General features: G+C 36.5%; 1 protein-coding gene across 1 annotated transcript in view; it reads right to left on the reverse strand.

Annotated features, from left to right (window-relative positions):
* VPS37A (VPS37A subunit of ESCRT-I) overlaps positions 1-16,822 on the reverse strand; it is a 37,630-nt gene that overhangs the window by 16,442 nt on the left and 4,366 nt on the right. Inside the window, exons 2-4 of the mRNA XM_060085706.1 lie at positions 9,379-9,453; positions 7,373-7,487; positions 6,708-6,808 (exon numbers count right to left, since the gene is read on the reverse strand). Of these exons, the coding sequence (XP_059941689.1) occupies positions 6,708-6,808; positions 7,373-7,487; positions 9,379-9,453 (291 nt within the window). The remainder of the gene's footprint in view (positions 1-6,707; positions 6,809-7,372; positions 7,488-9,378; positions 9,454-16,822) is intronic.

Here is a 16,822-nt window from a genome sequence, read left to right on the forward strand (position 1 = left end):
AAAGCAAATATAAACAGACCTAAAAGGATAAATAGAGAGCAATAAAATAAGAATAGGGGACTTGGGACTTCCCTGGTGGTGCAGTGGTTAAGAATCTGCCTGCCAGTGGAGGGGACACGGGTTCGATCCCTGATCCGGGAAGATCTCATATGCCATGGAGCAACTAAGCCTGTGCGCCACAACTACTGAGCCTGCGCTCTAGAGCCCACATGCCACAACTACCGAAGCCTGCGTGCTTAGAGCCTGTGCTCCGCAAGAGAAGCCACCGCAATGAGAAGCCCACACACTGCAAAAAGACCCAACGTGGCCAGAAATAAATACATACATACATTTATTAAAAAAAAATAGGGGACTTTAATACCTCACTTACAAAACTAAACAAATGGGACTACATCAAACTAAAAAGCTTCTGCACAGCAAAGGAAACCAACAAAATGAAAAGGTAACCTATGGAATGGGAGAAAATATTTGCAAACCATATATCTGACAAGGGATTAATACCCAAAATATATAAAGAACTCATACAACTCAACAGCAAAAAAACAAATAACCTGATTTAAAAATGGGAATCTGAATAGCCATTTTTCCAAAGAAGACATACAGATGGCCAACAGGTACAAGAAAAGATGTTAATTCTTTGATAATTAGATTACTAACTATCAAACTTGCTAGAATGACTATTGTCAAAAAGATAAGAAATAACAAGCATCGGTGAGACTATGGAGAAAAGTGAATGCTTGTACACTGCTGGTGGAAATGTAAATTGGTATAGCCACTATGGAAAACAGGATGGAGGCTCCTCAAAATAGAACTACCATATGATCCAGCAATTCCACTTCTGGGTATTTCTGTGAAGAAAATGAAGACACTAACTCGAAAAGATGTCTGCTCCCCTATGTTCACTGCAGCATTATTTACAATAGACAAGAGATGGAAACAACTAGTGTCCATCAGTAGATGATTAGATAAAGAAAAGGTGGTGTATACATACACCGAAATATTATTCAGCCATAAAAACAAAGAAAATCTTGCCATTCAAAACAATATGGATGGACCCTGAGGGTATTATGCTATGTGAAATACATCAGACAGAGAAAGGCAAATACCATATGCTCTCACTTATGTGTAGAATTTAAAAACGAAAAACAAAAAAAACACTGAGCTCATAAATACAGAAAAGAGACTGGTGTTTGCCAGAGGCAGGTGGTGGGCAGCAGGAGGCAAAACGTGTGAACATGGTCAAAAGGTACAGACTTTCAGCTATAAAATAAATAAGTCATGGGGAGGTAATATACAGCATCCTTATGGTTAATAATACTATACTACATATTTGAAAGCTGCTAAGAGTAAATCTTAAACATTCTCATCACAAGAAAAAATTTTGTAACTATGTATGGTGATGGGTGTTTGCTAGACTTATCGTGGTGATCATTTTGTAATATAAATTACTATTGAATCATTCTGTTGTACACGTTACATGTCAATTATACCTAAAAAATATTTTACATTTAGTATTTTTTTTCTTTTAGAGCCGTTCAAAGAGAACCACACTCTAAAATAATTAGTGTAATTTAGGCCAAAATGCAGATGAGAATTATCTAAATACCAATACTTAAATTAATATTGTTAAGTTTAAATGGGTCAGTCACTCTTGTATAACAGATAAAAAGACTTTTTTAAAAAATAGAATACTAAATACTTTACTTTGTATTTGTGGTATAATAAGAAACATATTTTGTCTTTGATCAGGTTCTAGGCAAAGTGCTCCTAAAATCCTGGTAAGTTCCTAAATGATAGGATCCTTTTTTGTTATTTGTAACATCTAAGTTTATGCTAATGAGGTGACTTAGGCTGAGTCCCTATATAGTCTGAGGACGGGGTTGGTCACTAAAAAGACCAAGTGACAGAAAGTTGAAACTTTCAGCCCCACCCATCGATCTCAGGGAAGAGGGGGGCTGCTGAATAAGCTCTATAAAAACCCTTCAACAATAAGATTTGACAAGCTTCTTGTTGATGAATGTATCCATATGGTAGGAGGGTGGTGCACCCCAGTTCATGGGGACAAAAGCTCCTGTGCTTGGGGCTCTCCTAGACCTTACCCTGCCCTATGTACCTCTTCAGCTGGCTATTCATCTGTATCCTTTATAATATCCTTTATAATCAACTAGTAAACATAAGTAAATTTATTTTGGAGTTCCATGAGCCACTTAACAAATTACTCAAACCTGAGGTGGTCATGGGAACCTGTGATTTATAGCACAGGTAACAATCTATACATTTTCAATTGGTATGTAAAATGGAGCAGCCTGTGAGACTGAGCCCCTAATCTGTGGGATCTGACGCCATCTCCCGGTGGATAGCATCAAAATTAAGTTAAATTCGTAGGAAACAGTCAGTGTCTGGTGAGAACTGGAGAATTACTTGGTGGTGTTGGAAAAAAAAATGGGTATCAGAGTACTGAAATGTTCCAAAATATATCAAGCTTAAACAATTTTTTTAAACGGGAGTGCTATTGTTTCATGACATAATTTAATGTCACATTTAATGACATAAGTTAACATAAATTGGAATTGTGTTGGAAGAAAACATTTGTCACAGATTTTGAAAATACCAAAGCTAATATGGAAAAATAAATAAGAATATAGAGAAAAGTACCTGAAAAAGGACGGTAAAGAGAGATTAACCCTGCCATATAGCAAAACACATTAGAAAACCTTAATAATTAAAAAAAAAACCACAAAACTTTTTTAAAGCATAACACTGGCAATGGATAGGTAGATCAATGGAACTGAATACAAAATCCAGAAAAATCCCAAAGATATATGGCAATTAAGATATAATAAAAAGAATCTCAAATTAGTAAAAAAAAAAAAAGATAGATCGGTCAATAAATAGCATTGGGACATCTGGAAAAAATTAAATTGGAGCCAAGCCCTCATATCTATAATAAAATAACAACCAAATGTATCAAATTAAAAATGTTTTTGGATTTTTTTTTTAATCTTAAAAACTGGAAGAAATCACTGGGAAATTAAAAACTTGGGGTGGTAAAGGACTTTCTGTGATCCCAAATTCAAAAGTCATAAGAGAAAATAATGATAAATCCCATGACATAAAAAACAAAACACAACAAAACAACAACAAAAAAACCCTCTACATGACAAAGCCCATTATAAATAAAGACAAATAACAAATTGGGGGAAAACATCTGAAACATGTCATAGGAAAATGGATAATTTCTCTAATATATAAAGAATTTCTCCAAATTAATAAAAGACTAACAACCCAATAGCAAAATGGAGAATAGGACAGAATACACAGGTTCAAGGAAAGGAAAAAAAAAATCTCTAAATCATAGGAAAAAACTGTCAACTTCACTGTAAGATAAATACAAATAAAGTTATACTAATACATTTTCCACTTATAAGTTAGCAAAGATCCATTTTGATAATTTACTATGTCAGCAAAGGGAATAAGCATTGCGTACAGGAGTAGAAATTGGTACAACTTACTCTGTAGGGCAATCCTGCAGTATTAGTCAAAATTACAAACATGTATACCATTTTGAGAATGTATCTAACAAATAAACTTACACTTGGGTAAAATATTATTTTTAATGTTATTCACTGCATCACTGAGGGCAAAGAAGGATGGGCCTTTCAGGAAAGATTGGAAACAACAAAAATGTCCATTAATAGGAGTTTTGTTAAGTTATGCTATATCCATAAAACAAGTACTTTGTGGTCATAAAGAATGAGGAAGTGCTTTAGTAACCAACATGGAAAGCTCTCTGAACCATACCATTTAGTGAGGGGGGAAAAAAAAAAAGGGCAAGGGAATAGTTTGCTACCATTTGTGTGAAAAAAGAGGGAATACTATGTGTACATATTTCCTTGTATATGCATAAAATATCTCAGGAATTCTATACATATGCACCCAAATGAAAAACTCTGGATACCAATAAGAAGAAAAAGTAAACCGCAAGGGAAAAAGTGGAAGGAGACTTTTTGCCCCATACCCTTTTACAGTTTAAAAATTTTTGAGCCAAGTGAATATATGATTGAAAAAATTAAGTTTAAAAAAGTTCTCTAAAAAGTTTGTTTATTTCAAAGTATGGCTCACCTTTATCTTAAAGCTTTACTTTTATGTAAAGGTATATTATTAGCAGGTATGTAAATATAACATAAGTTATTTAGAAAGAATATGTTGAATGTGAGGGAATATTTGTACTATCCTTGAAATAGTCTTAATAATTCTGAACCAATCTGCTTTATTTTAATCTCAGTAGCGGGTACAACCTATAAAATAATCTAAGAAATGTATCAAACTTGCTTTTTAACAACGTGTACTGTATCACAGTTGTTGGCTTATATCTTCAAATAAGGTGAATGAGATATATTTAACTCTTTCCTGACAGAAGATAGGAAATACAGTTTTTAGATAAAGAATATCAGCGAGGCTTATGACTCCAGGACAAAGACACAGGAGGGCAAAGATGATGGCTGGGGCTGATATACTCAATGAATGAGATAATCTAGCTTAAGCAGATTTCCAGGCAGTGTTAAAGATTCCACCTGACTTCTGAACAAGAAAAAGTTCTTGGAAATTAAGTAGAAGAACTGGGTAATTAAGCCAAGAGATATTACAGGAAGAGGAAGTAAAGATTTTAAGAAGTTGTATCATCATGCAATTTCAGAATATCTGAGATAAAAAGTTACAAAGGATCAGGGACTTCCCTGTGGCACAGTGGTTAAGAATCTGCCTGCCAACGCAGACAGGGGACACGGGTTCAAGCCCTGGTCCAGGAAGATCCCACAGGCCGTGGAGCAACTAAGACCGTGCTCCACAACTACTGAGCCTGCACTCTAGAGCCTGTGAGCCATAACTGAGCCCATGCGCCACAACTACTGAAGCCCGTGCGCCTAGAGCCCGTGCTCCGCAACAAGAGAAGCCACTGCAATGAGAAACCTGCGCACTGCAACGAAGAGTAACCCCCGCTCACCACAACTAGAGAAAGCCTGCGTGCAGCAATGAAGACCCAACACAGCCAAAAATAAGTAAATAAAATAAATAAATTTAAAAAAGAAAAAAAGGTTACAAAGGATCAGAAATCAAAATGGCACTGGACATCTTGGCAACAGAAGCCTATATATAGACAATAGAGGAATGCCTTCAAAATTCTCAGTGGAAAACCACTTCAACATAGAATTTGAACTCTACCAACTTTTAAGTGTGAGGGTATATTAAAGACATTTGCAGGTTAAAAAAAAAAAAAAGAAGTCTCAAAATTATTCTTCCAAGCATCTTGTGGCATACTGTATTTTCCAAAAGTGGCCACAGCACTACTTCTGGTCCCATATACTCTTCTAGAACCTTGCCACTCCACCATAAAGAGGAAGAGCCTGTTTTCTTCCCCTGGAATCTGATCAGGACTTCTTGATTGCCTCAACAAGCTGAATGAAGCAGAAGCAGAATGAAGCAGAACAAACTGAATGACCTCAGTAGCTAGGTCAAGAAGGCGAATATGACTTTCTCATAACTCGTTCAGGACGTTCACCCCAGGAGCCCAGCCGTTATGATGTGAGGGAGCCCAGGCTGCATCTAGGTATTCTAGGTGACCTCCCCAGGTAAGGCCTCTAATGAGAGCCCACCGATGATGAGCAGAGCAGACAAGAGCTCTCCCTGATGAGCCCTTCCTGAATTGAAGATCAGCGAGCAAAATAAATGTGTTCATTGCTTTAAGCCATGCCAGCTGATGCAGAAGGTAGAGCACAAACAAGCTCTATTAGTTCCTAACCAAATTGCAGATTCACAAGGAAAATAAATGTTGTCATTATTTTAACCACAAGTTTTAGGATAATTTGTTATTCATCCTTAGTAACTGGAACATGCTGTTACTTAGGAAGCTATAGGGAGGCAGTAATGCAAGAAACTAGGAAATAGCCTGAGAAAGAAAAAAACTTAGGATGCAGGAAAAGGAGAATCCAACACAGGAGAGTGGGAAAGGGAAATCCCAGGATGACAGCTTTATAGCAGTTGTAGAGTAACTAATTCAGAATGGAGGGGGAAAATGGAGCAATGTCTGCAAAGAGAAAATACCGGAACCTAGAGATTACCTGACAGGTTTGATGATGTGAAAAAACGATTTGAGAGGTATTTTTCAGAGCTGCTAAAAGATGTGGAAAATTAAAAAGATCAAAGAAAATAAAACCAATGGAAAAATCGAAGTAATTATTAACTCAAGAGAAAAAGTTATACCATCAGGGAAAAATAATCATTATAAAGTACTAGGCTCAGCAGCAAGGAATATTTAGAGAGTCAATGTAATGAAAGTACCAAACATGAGTTTAAGTAAAAATCAAAAATTTCTCAGAGGATAAGGGAAAAGGAAGGTTTGTGAAAGGTAAGTAAAATCATCATCAATCCATAACAGGAAGTCAATAGATAGTATCTAAAATGAAAGAATCAAGAGATAGCAGTATGTATATATTATTCAGAAAGATGAAGGTAAATATTAGAGAAGCAGCTTAATAAAGAAAAACACAGTTGCCTCTGAAAAGTATGTATGTATCTGTGTGTGAAGGTGGGGATGTGGAAAGCAGAGGATTGCCTTTTAACATTATTTGAATTTTTAAACTATATTTTGATTACTTAGATCAAAAGTAAATAAATGTATATACAAACTCTTTCGATATAAACATACTTACTATGGGAATGCTGTTGAAGCAGGAGCTAAAGCTGGAGGATTCTTCCAAAACTCATCCAACAGACTCTGAATAATTTTCCCAAGATCTGAGTGCATTGTAAACTAAAAGTAACAGTAATACACGGTGATCAAATTCATCTTCAGAAAAAGATTATAAAGTCTCATTAGGATAATTTAACTGTAAAACTCAATCTTAAATCCACTTTTGCAAGTCAAGAATTAAATGAAAAGCAAAGGATATTATGTCAATTGAACATATCAGCAATCCACAACTTACAATATTTTCTTATAGAATCAATACCATAAATGAGGTTAGAAGTTTATTTAGTCAATAATGGAGCTGAAATATTTCCACATTTCACTATTGACAATAATTTGAAGGTTCAAAGGTAAATACTGAGTACATTTAAGTTACAGTCCTTCACATTAATCAATCATATATATATATATATATATATATATATATATATATATATATATATATATCCTAAGAAATTTAAGGCGTATTTGAATTTTATCCCTTCCTAACCACTATAAAAGATCTACTATGAACCAAAGTTCTTAACATCAACAGGTCCTCACCACTGAAAAACAAATAACCTTCAAATCAGGATTATCTATTAAATACAGTGAACATTTTTGAAATAAATTATACCATATACATACATTGTTTACTAATGGAGAGGTAATATACACTCCTTGTTTATCCACTAAGTGATGTCGTATTGGTGGATAAACACTGATCACTGGTTTTTCCTGAGGAAATTGTGGAGGAAGCAATCTGGTAAAGGTAGAACAGATTAAAAAACAAAAACAACAAATGTGATATTATACAGTCATAATCCTAAAACAAAATTACTTAAAAGCAAATAAAATTTTCATACTTTCATTTGGATTACTCAGTAATTAGTGCTCTACTATGGTTGTTGAGTTGATCGAAAGTATACAAAAAGATACACTTTGGCAACAAGACTATAAAGTAATTCACATAGCAAAACCTTCTTAATGTGGAATAAGGATACCGTGAATTACAGACTACTCTTCACACCATGCCAATTAATTGCTTTCAAACACAATATACCAAACTATCCAAAATCTCAGCTAAAATTAGACCAGGCATTTTTATCAGGTGAACCCTAATTTAACCCAGTCTGGCTATTTAGTGGACCACAGGTTCTGGCCATACACTTTTCTTATGGCTTTCCTACTTTTGAAATACTGCCAACAATTATTTCATTATATGCTGAATTTTTTAAAGAGTTGAGTGGATAAAATGGGAAGTGCTAGGATTGGAACAGTGTAGCTGTCATCATGCCTTGGTTCTATAGGGCTCTCTTCTAAATGTCTCAATTGACACATCTCTCCCAACTTTGAGGTAAATCACATGGTTTCAAGTAAATAACAGTAAATTCTCAATACAAAAAATAAAGAGTAAAAATCTTAACCTTTTTTGAACTACTACAAATTTAAAATTAGGGAGTAAAGTCTTTAAAAATGAGAGTTTACTGGACATGGAACCGTTTTCCAAATCTCTAAAACTCAGACCAGTATGTCCCTTTAAACTGCCACTCTGTTCCCCTTCTGGCTCAGAAAACTATTTGTTGGCAACTGTCAAGAAAACTGGGTCCTTGTTGGCTTCTCCTACTAGCTCTACCTAAGGCACGTGATGAGAGATAAAACTAATTCATTTATATAGTTGAAGATGTGAAACTAGTTTGGTAAAAAAAGGCAATGTATGGCCTTTGGACCCCAACCAATCTGGGTTTCTCTCCCTACTACACTATTCACTACCTATTTGTCTGTAATTTGTTCCAATTTGCAGGGCTGCTGTGATGATTGAGAAACTCCCATGTATCAAGATAACACAGCATAATGGTTGTCACTGTTACACAGTCATGCTTTAATCCGCTCATTCAACTAGGATTTAACAAGGCCTCCTATGCGCAGGCACCACGCTAGGCATGTGGATAGGACGATGAACAAGTATGGTTCCTATCTTCAAGTTAAGTGCCTCTTTACCTCACCCACTCACTCACTCTAGTGGCCAGCCACCTGATGCAATCTGAGGTAATAACTTAATTCTTTCATGCTAAAGACTAATAACTGCACTTAAGGCTAAATGAGTATTTCAGCAATCACTTTGTCCAACCTTTCCTCTTTATAACTTAATAACCTCATGATTACATTTTCAACTTTTAATTTTTTTTTCTTTAAAAATAATTAGCAGATCAAATTCAGTCTTGAACTTTCTGGTTGACGTAGTATATCTGTTGCCGAAAACTAGAATATTTTCACTTATTTCTGATGTAAAAGTGCCTATATCTCTAATGGTTTTCCACACATGATCCCTTTGAGTGTCATTATCATTCTTACTCTTTCAGCCTACCTCCAGCTTAGATTTTAGTGCAAAACAATAAAAACAATAAAAATGATTACGTCTTTTTATTACATTTCCTCTTTTACAGTTTCTTAGGGCAATATCTATTACTTTAAAAATTTTTTATTTCACAAAATTTTAAGTTTAATAAACTATAGTTACTAGAGAGGGAGATAAATACTAGAAAGGGAATAAATTCATTTAAACAGTTTACTTCTAATAACAGCTAAGAAACAAAATAATAAAAAGATTTTAAAGTCCTATTACATGAAAAAATAGGATAAATTCTACTCACATATTAATGTTAATTGTCAGGTTGTTTACGGTGAATGGCAACCTGTATTCCACATCTTTCTGTATTTCAGCTATACTGTAGGAGAAAATTTGAGAAAAAAAATTTATCTAAAGTTATAAAAACCATTAATGTTAAAAACAAATGTTAAATATTCTTAGAGTCTACTAAAACTACTTTATTTTAATAATAGAATTTAGATGGCCGATATAACTTGTATCTTGAGGGGAAAATGATCATGTTTATCGAGTAAGCAGGCAATACTATTCTGAGATATGGGTGGGGTCGTTGCTGAGAGGGGGAGTTAGATGGTGAGGTAAAGAGACAAAGAAAAACCCTTGTATTAGTGCTAGATCGATTTACTATCACTTTATCTAATTCATCCTCAGGAGAAGCAATTGTGAGCCCTCTAGTTAGAACAGGTCAGCAAGACATCAGGGTTCTGATTATAATTCTGCTATTGCCCAGGTGTACAGATAGCTGGGGAAGCCTGGGCCTTAAGAGCTTAAACTTAGAAGTCTGGATGAGAGGTCTCCTACAGTCTTACGATAGAGACCGCCGGCTGCCTTCCGAAACCAAATATTCCCCTTCTTCCTAAATTTAAGAGAAGCCTGATTTTATACTGAGTAGCAATGTTCTAACTTTTCTTGCAGCAAGTTGTTGCTGTAGACTTAAGTTCCAGTCAATGAAACATAGAAAAGTTGTAAGGTGGAATTTCCAGGAAAGCATCTTAAAAGGGAACAAAAAAACTGGTATGAGTCCATTTGCCCTTCCAGCCTGGCCCTGCTAGCTGAACTTCTAACAGCCATACTGGACCAGGAGTGACCCTGAGAACGGGAGCCATACACTAGGGAGAGCTCAGCAGGAAGAAGTAGCTTGGGTCCTTGATGGCTATGGAATTGTCAAACTGAATTTCTTGTATGCAGAGAAAAAGAAACTTTTATCACGTTTAAGTTTCTATTTTGGGAGTCTTTGTTACTAACAGCTGAATATAAATGCCAACTAGTATAAGTCCCATATACTTTAACATTCTACATTCAGAATTTTATTTTTAATTGCAGGCATGCAATTATTACAGTTATAATCTACCAACCAAATCTTTTGGGGGATGACTTGGAACGCTAACCAACATTCATAATCTTTCCAACGGGAAAAATGTTAAGTAGTATTAATGAGTTAACGCTGAAAGGAAGCCTAATATCCAAACGGACGTGAAACTTTTTCAAGCATAAATACCTTTGAAAGATCTAGCAATTACATAATTTACTTTTCTTTTGGTTGCTTCAATTAGTAGCTTTAGAAAACCTTATTTTCCTCATTTTCTTTTTTGGACTATGACTTTTTTTTGCCTTCTGATAAAACTCTAGCCTCTCAAATATGTAAATTTTAGGTAGCTTGAAAGGTTCAAAAGTGTTGGGATGGAGTTATGGAGAAATCTCCTCTGACATCCCATGGAATGAGGTTATGACTGAAGAGAAGAAATGGCTGAGAAAAGACTCAAGAAGATATTCAATATTAGGACTAACACAATTTTTATGAAAGTTTCTCTTTGGGGATCACATTTGGAGTAGGATACCAACAGCCCTCTCAGTTGTATAAACATTATGTAATCAATAAAATGACTTAAGTTTTTTATTCCTCTTTGTTATCTTAGGACCCTAAGGTGTCCAATGCTTTAAGGGAATACTGATCACAAAAGCACCCACCAGTTCAAAGCCAAGTGGAGCATCTTAGTGATTAAGAGCACGACCTCTTAAACTAAGCTTCCTGGGATCAAATCCTCTACCATTCACTTCTGTGATCATAGACGACTTATTTAATCTGTCTAAGCCTTATCTCTCGCATGGTAAATGCAGATGTTAAAAATACCCATCTACCTAAAAGAATTGTTAGATTAAGTGAGATAATGCATGTAAAGTCCTCCCCACATAATACCATAATAACTGTTCAATATATGTTAGCTATTATTAAATAAGCATTTAGAACACACATCTAAATTGGAGTCTGTCTAAATTTGTAATACTAAAGTTTTTTTTTTTTTTTTGCGGTACATGGGCCTCTCGCTGCTGTGGCCTCTCCCGTTGCGGAGCGCAGGCTCTGGACGCGCAGGCTCAGTGGCCATGGCTCACGGGCCCAGCCGCTCCGCGGCATGTGGGATCTTCCCAGACTGGGGCACGAACCCGTGTCCCCTCCATCGCCAGGCAGACGCTCAACCACTGCGCCACCAGGGAAGCCCAGTACTAAAGTTTTAACTCATTTTTTCAGACACTGTATTTTTATAGAAAATTTTTATAGAAAACAAAGTGAATTTGATTAAAATGATTTTTACTTAAATCATTGGCTAGAAGTGTTCAATTCACTGTTCCCATAATTATGTTCTTGACATTTATTAAAATTTTTGACGAGTTTCCTCCACAAGTGAGGTATCAAAAATAACTAAAGGTAATATTTGTAACATTAATGAGAGCTAAACCATCATTAACAAATTCCAAAACAACAGGTTAATCATGGCAATTGATGGGGTTCAGGACACGCTACCCCTAAATGTGGCACCTTGGCATCTTGAATATTTTAAGCTGAAGGAGTATGAGAAAATAGCAGAAACAGGAAGGTTACTCTGACCTCCTCCCCCCTCACCCTTCTTCCCTGAAACAGGTCATAAAACCTCATTAATAGGTGCCCTCCCCATGCCAAGAGGAAAGGAGCATCCTTATCTCAGAAGACATAGGGACACCAAGAAGAATCCTAACAAACCGGCCTTGCTATGTCATCATGGTACCCTGCAACCACATGCCCCCTGCCCCATTTACTACAATTACAAGCATACTTCACTTTATTGTGCTTCATAGATATTGCCTTTTTCTTTTCTTTTTCCTTTTTTTTTTTTATACAAATTGAAGGATGGTGGCAATCCTGCATAGAGCAAGTCTATTGGTGCCATTCGTCCACTAGCATTTGCTCACTTCATGTTTCTGTGTCACATACTGGTAATTCTTGCAATATTTTAAACCCTCCACCAGCAGATTGCGACTCACTGAAAGCTCAGATGACAGCATTTTTTACCAATAAAGTATTTTTAATTAAAATATATACATTGTTTTTTAGATATAATGTTATTGCACACTTAATAGACTACAGTATAATGTGAACATAACTTTTATATGCACTGGGAAACCAAAAAATTCATGTGACATGCTTTACTGCAATATTTGCTTTATTGAGGTGGTCTGGCACTGAACCCGCAATATCTCCAAGACGTGCCTCATACCCCTTAACCCATCATATTCCTCCACAACTGTCCACTCTTCATCAAACCCAGCATAAAACACTCAGGTCTGTTTCTTTGGGTCTCCATTTCCTTTTGAAGGCCCCCCTGATATGTAAAACTCATATTAATTAAATTTCTATGCTTTTCTCCTGTTAATCTGTCTTTGTCAGTTTAATTTTCAGACCCAGCCAGGGACCCTAAGAGCATCAAGGAAAGCTTTTTCCTCCTCTACACTAGCTGTGTTGGACAAAACGGCAGATATTCGTTCTACTAAATTAAAACAAGAATCATTCCCTGAATCTTTATCACAAATTTATTTTGAAGTTTTTGCTATTTTCAAATAACTTTTAAAAAGTTATTCTGAAAATAATTCATTCTCATTAGAAAAAAAAATATTTTTCCAAATCAGCAAATGTTATTTTACAATATTTTTAAATGGCTGCATAATGTTCTAGTATGTTGTTTAAACTACTCCATACTATTAGATATTGAAACTGAGCAGGACCCTGTGGGGCTCCTGGGCTTGGAAGCCTTTCTGTGTCCTCTGTTTCTTGTTTGTAGGGAATAGACTCCAGCCTCCATTACCTTCCCTGAATTCTAAAGGGCAGATTCAGAGCAGTTGCTAATCAGGGAAGGGAGGGGATGCAGAGACAAGGGAGGAGACCACCTGAGGCCAATTTAAAGGAGTGCAGGCCCAGCACACACCCTGATCCTTATTAGCAACTCCGCCCTTGAACCACTGCTATAAAACTCACCAAATCCTCCCAGGTTGGGACACAGTTTCTCAGCCTGCTATGTCCCTGTTTGCCTAGCAAGGCAATGGAGCTATTCTTTTCTACTTCCTCCAAAACTCTTGTCTCCGAGATTTGATTTGGCACTGGTGCACGGAGGCTGAATTTTTGGCATCAATAATTAGATTGTTTCCAAGTTTTACTACTATAAACCCTACTTTGATAAACATTCTTACAGCCATATAGCCATATCTTTATGCTGACAGGTAAGTACTCTTTGGATGTAAACACACATATACACACACTTTGAAGTAATACTGTAATCACACCAGAGAAAATTTAAATAGCCTTCCATTAATAATTTTATTTTCTAGGTTCTCTGAGAGCAGTGAATTACTATGGCTTTACTTCAGTGGCTCAGGACTAAAGAAAGCTGCAACAACAGAAAACTTTGTCAGAATGTGTCATCCACATTTCTTTAATAGTCCCTAAATCCCTAAAACTGTAAACAAGCAGATCTTGAAATGCAAGAGAGGCACTAGTTACGGTTAAAAGATTCCTTTTATAGAACAATCATTTATCTCCTTACTTTGTATTTTGTGTAAACTTGTATTTTGTAATTAAGACTAGGTTCAACTGAACAGCTACCATATATCCAGCATCTTCCAAGGAAATGGAAATAGTGTGGTCTTTGCTCTGATGGGGGCACACAGCACATCAAGTGACTGAAAAAGAGCAATTCAAGATACTGATTTCATGCATCTCTGGCAGTGTTGGGTAGCTCAAGGGAGGGTTTTTAGGTGACCCTTTCCAATAAAGGGTTTAGATGCTTCAAGACAGTAGATGAAGGTTAGACAATTTCCCTTTCCCATCCCGTTTTCTCCAGGAAATATCAAAGCTGACTTTTAAAAAGCAAATCAGTAACAGTGCTGGAAAGCAAATAGTACCATAAACTGACAAGAAGCTTTGAGGAATCTTAGAAAGATAAAAAAAGATGGGATTAGATTTAAGGAAAAGATCAGCGTTAAAAAAAAATAAAGAAAATAAATACAGGAACTAATGACGACCCAAAACATAAGACCAACGCAACGTAGGAGCAGTCTGAAGGTCCTCCAAGCCCTAGAACCGATTCAACGCAAACCAGAGTGTGGAGGGTAGGGCAGGAGGGCCTCTCAGGGTAGAGAGTGCGGGCACACGTGGACCAGCAGGAAGCTGGAGCACTCCCCCGGTGCCCTGCTTGTTCCGACCAGCAGACAGCAGTAAGATCTGCCCCCGAACAACATGGGGCTGTAGCCTTTAAGGTAGCAGTGCCCTAGGAAGCTACTGACTCCCAGGAAGGCTCCATTTCCAAAAGACCGCTATCAGCTTGGCCCATAACAAAGCGAGTCATTCTTTTTCACCTATCACCTGAGGCAGGCTATGATAAACAGAATTAAATATCTACAAACAAGTCAACCAGGAATCTCAAATACAGAAAAGGTTTGAACAAAACAAAACCACGCAAAGCGTGCACCAAACTCAACAAGCCCCAACCACAAAACTTCAAGGAAACAGAGTTAAATAAGCAAACAGAAGACTATCAATTTGTCTAATACCCTCAGAGGAACAAAAGAAAATAGCCCTTGTGTTACCGAGTCCAAGCTCGAACTCCTCGCTGCACGACAAGCCAATAAATTGAGAGACGAGTTGTTGCGGTAAGGAATACCGACTTCACTTGGAAGACCAGCAGATAAAGAAGATGGTGGACTCCTGCCTCCAAAGAACCATCCTGCCTGAGTTAGAATTCGGGCTTCTTTTATACTAAAAGGGGAGGGAGTAAGGGCAAACACTTCCTGTTTCCGGTCAGCCTCCGGAGGGGATGTGTTAATTCCTTCCTCCCTGCAGTCATTCACAGATGGGCCTGCTCAGGAGCTAAACAAAGGTATTTTAGCTTTAATGCTCTTTACCTGGGAGGCAGGGCTCCCAGATATGGGCCATGATGTATAATTGAAGCTAATAGGCAACATCCCTTTAGTAATTAACTTGCAATAGAATACAAAGGTTCTTCCTTATTAACATTTGCATTCTCAATAATTAAGAAACTGTAAATTTAAAATAAATAGCTAAATAGCTCAAATAGAGGGTTCAGTGCTCTGCTTGGAAGATGCTTCATACTGTATCCTTCTCTTGGAGAATACTGATGCACTTTAGCATATTAAAGCCTTTTAGAAATTCTAGAGTACTGGATTTAGTACTCGATTTTCCACAAGAAAATTTTACTCTCAAATACCTTTAAGAGTTAGAAAGGTACATGAATGAAGGCAGTTGCTTGTAGTACAAAAGGGTGTGATTGCAAACTGGTAAAATGGAGAAGCCCAGCCCAGTAAATAGGACAGCTACTCTTAAGCTCAAAGCACTGTTATGTGGGAACTGTTGCCAGATCTTTCTATTTTAAAAGAAAAGTTGGAGAGGGCAAAGGCTGTATGGGAAATCTCTGTACCTGCTGCTCAACTTTTCTGTGAACCTAAAACTGCTCTAAATAATAAAATCTATTTTCTAAAAGTTGGAAATTTGGATATTTTAATGAAAAATCTCAAATTATGTCGACAACAGACCTATTAAAAAAATACAACACTAGACAGGTTAAAACATATACACATATCCTCTCATTACAAACTTTTTGTGTTATCAAGTTTGCATGTGAGTCCTTATGAGCTGACAATAAAAACTACAGAAAGAAAGGTTTGGAATCTAGGCTTACTAAGAAACCCATGAGTTTACAGGAGACAGCCTTATACCTGGGAACAGGGGGTTAAACTTAACAGCTATAGGGTAGAAAATTATACAAGAGCAGACTCTCCAAAGATGTTATAAGGTTTTTAAAAAAAATCTGGGTAATCAGAAAGAATATCCAAGGACTGGCAACAAAAGAAGATTTCAAAACAATTTTTAAAAACTATGAGGTTGGCACTATTATATTTAAGATACAAAAATAAAATAATTGGCATTTACAGAGTACTTACTGTGTGCCAGGTAACATTCTAGTTTCTTTACATGTATTGTCTGAAATCTTTCAAAATGAAATCTTACATTTCATTTGTGAAGAAAAGAACTCTCTGGACTGGACTTGCTTTCTGAATGGAAAGTCAGAAGTAGTCCTACCAGAGGCAAATGAGCTGTAGGCTTGTGAGCAATGCATAAACAATAAGCTGGCTAGATCCACGTAGGCTAAGAGGCAAAGGTTCCAGGCACACTGATTCTATGCAGTGGAAGGAAGGAATACAATCTGTTGCCTGTTTACCGTGTGTCAGATACTCTAATAAATGTTTATATATATTACTTAAATACCAACAATCCTGCAGAATAAAAATCACAATTCCTGATTCTACAGATGGGAATTGGAACTCAGACTTCACCTAAGTCATGTTGCTTTTCCCAATGTCAATAATTTTTGCTTGTTTGCATTTAC

This window comes from Mesoplodon densirostris, chromosome 20 (assembly GCF_025265405.1).
Source record: "Mesoplodon densirostris isolate mMesDen1 chromosome 20, mMesDen1 primary haplotype, whole genome shotgun sequence".
In the NCBI taxonomy this organism is placed as follows: domain Eukaryota; kingdom Metazoa; phylum Chordata; class Mammalia; order Artiodactyla; family Ziphiidae; genus Mesoplodon; species Mesoplodon densirostris.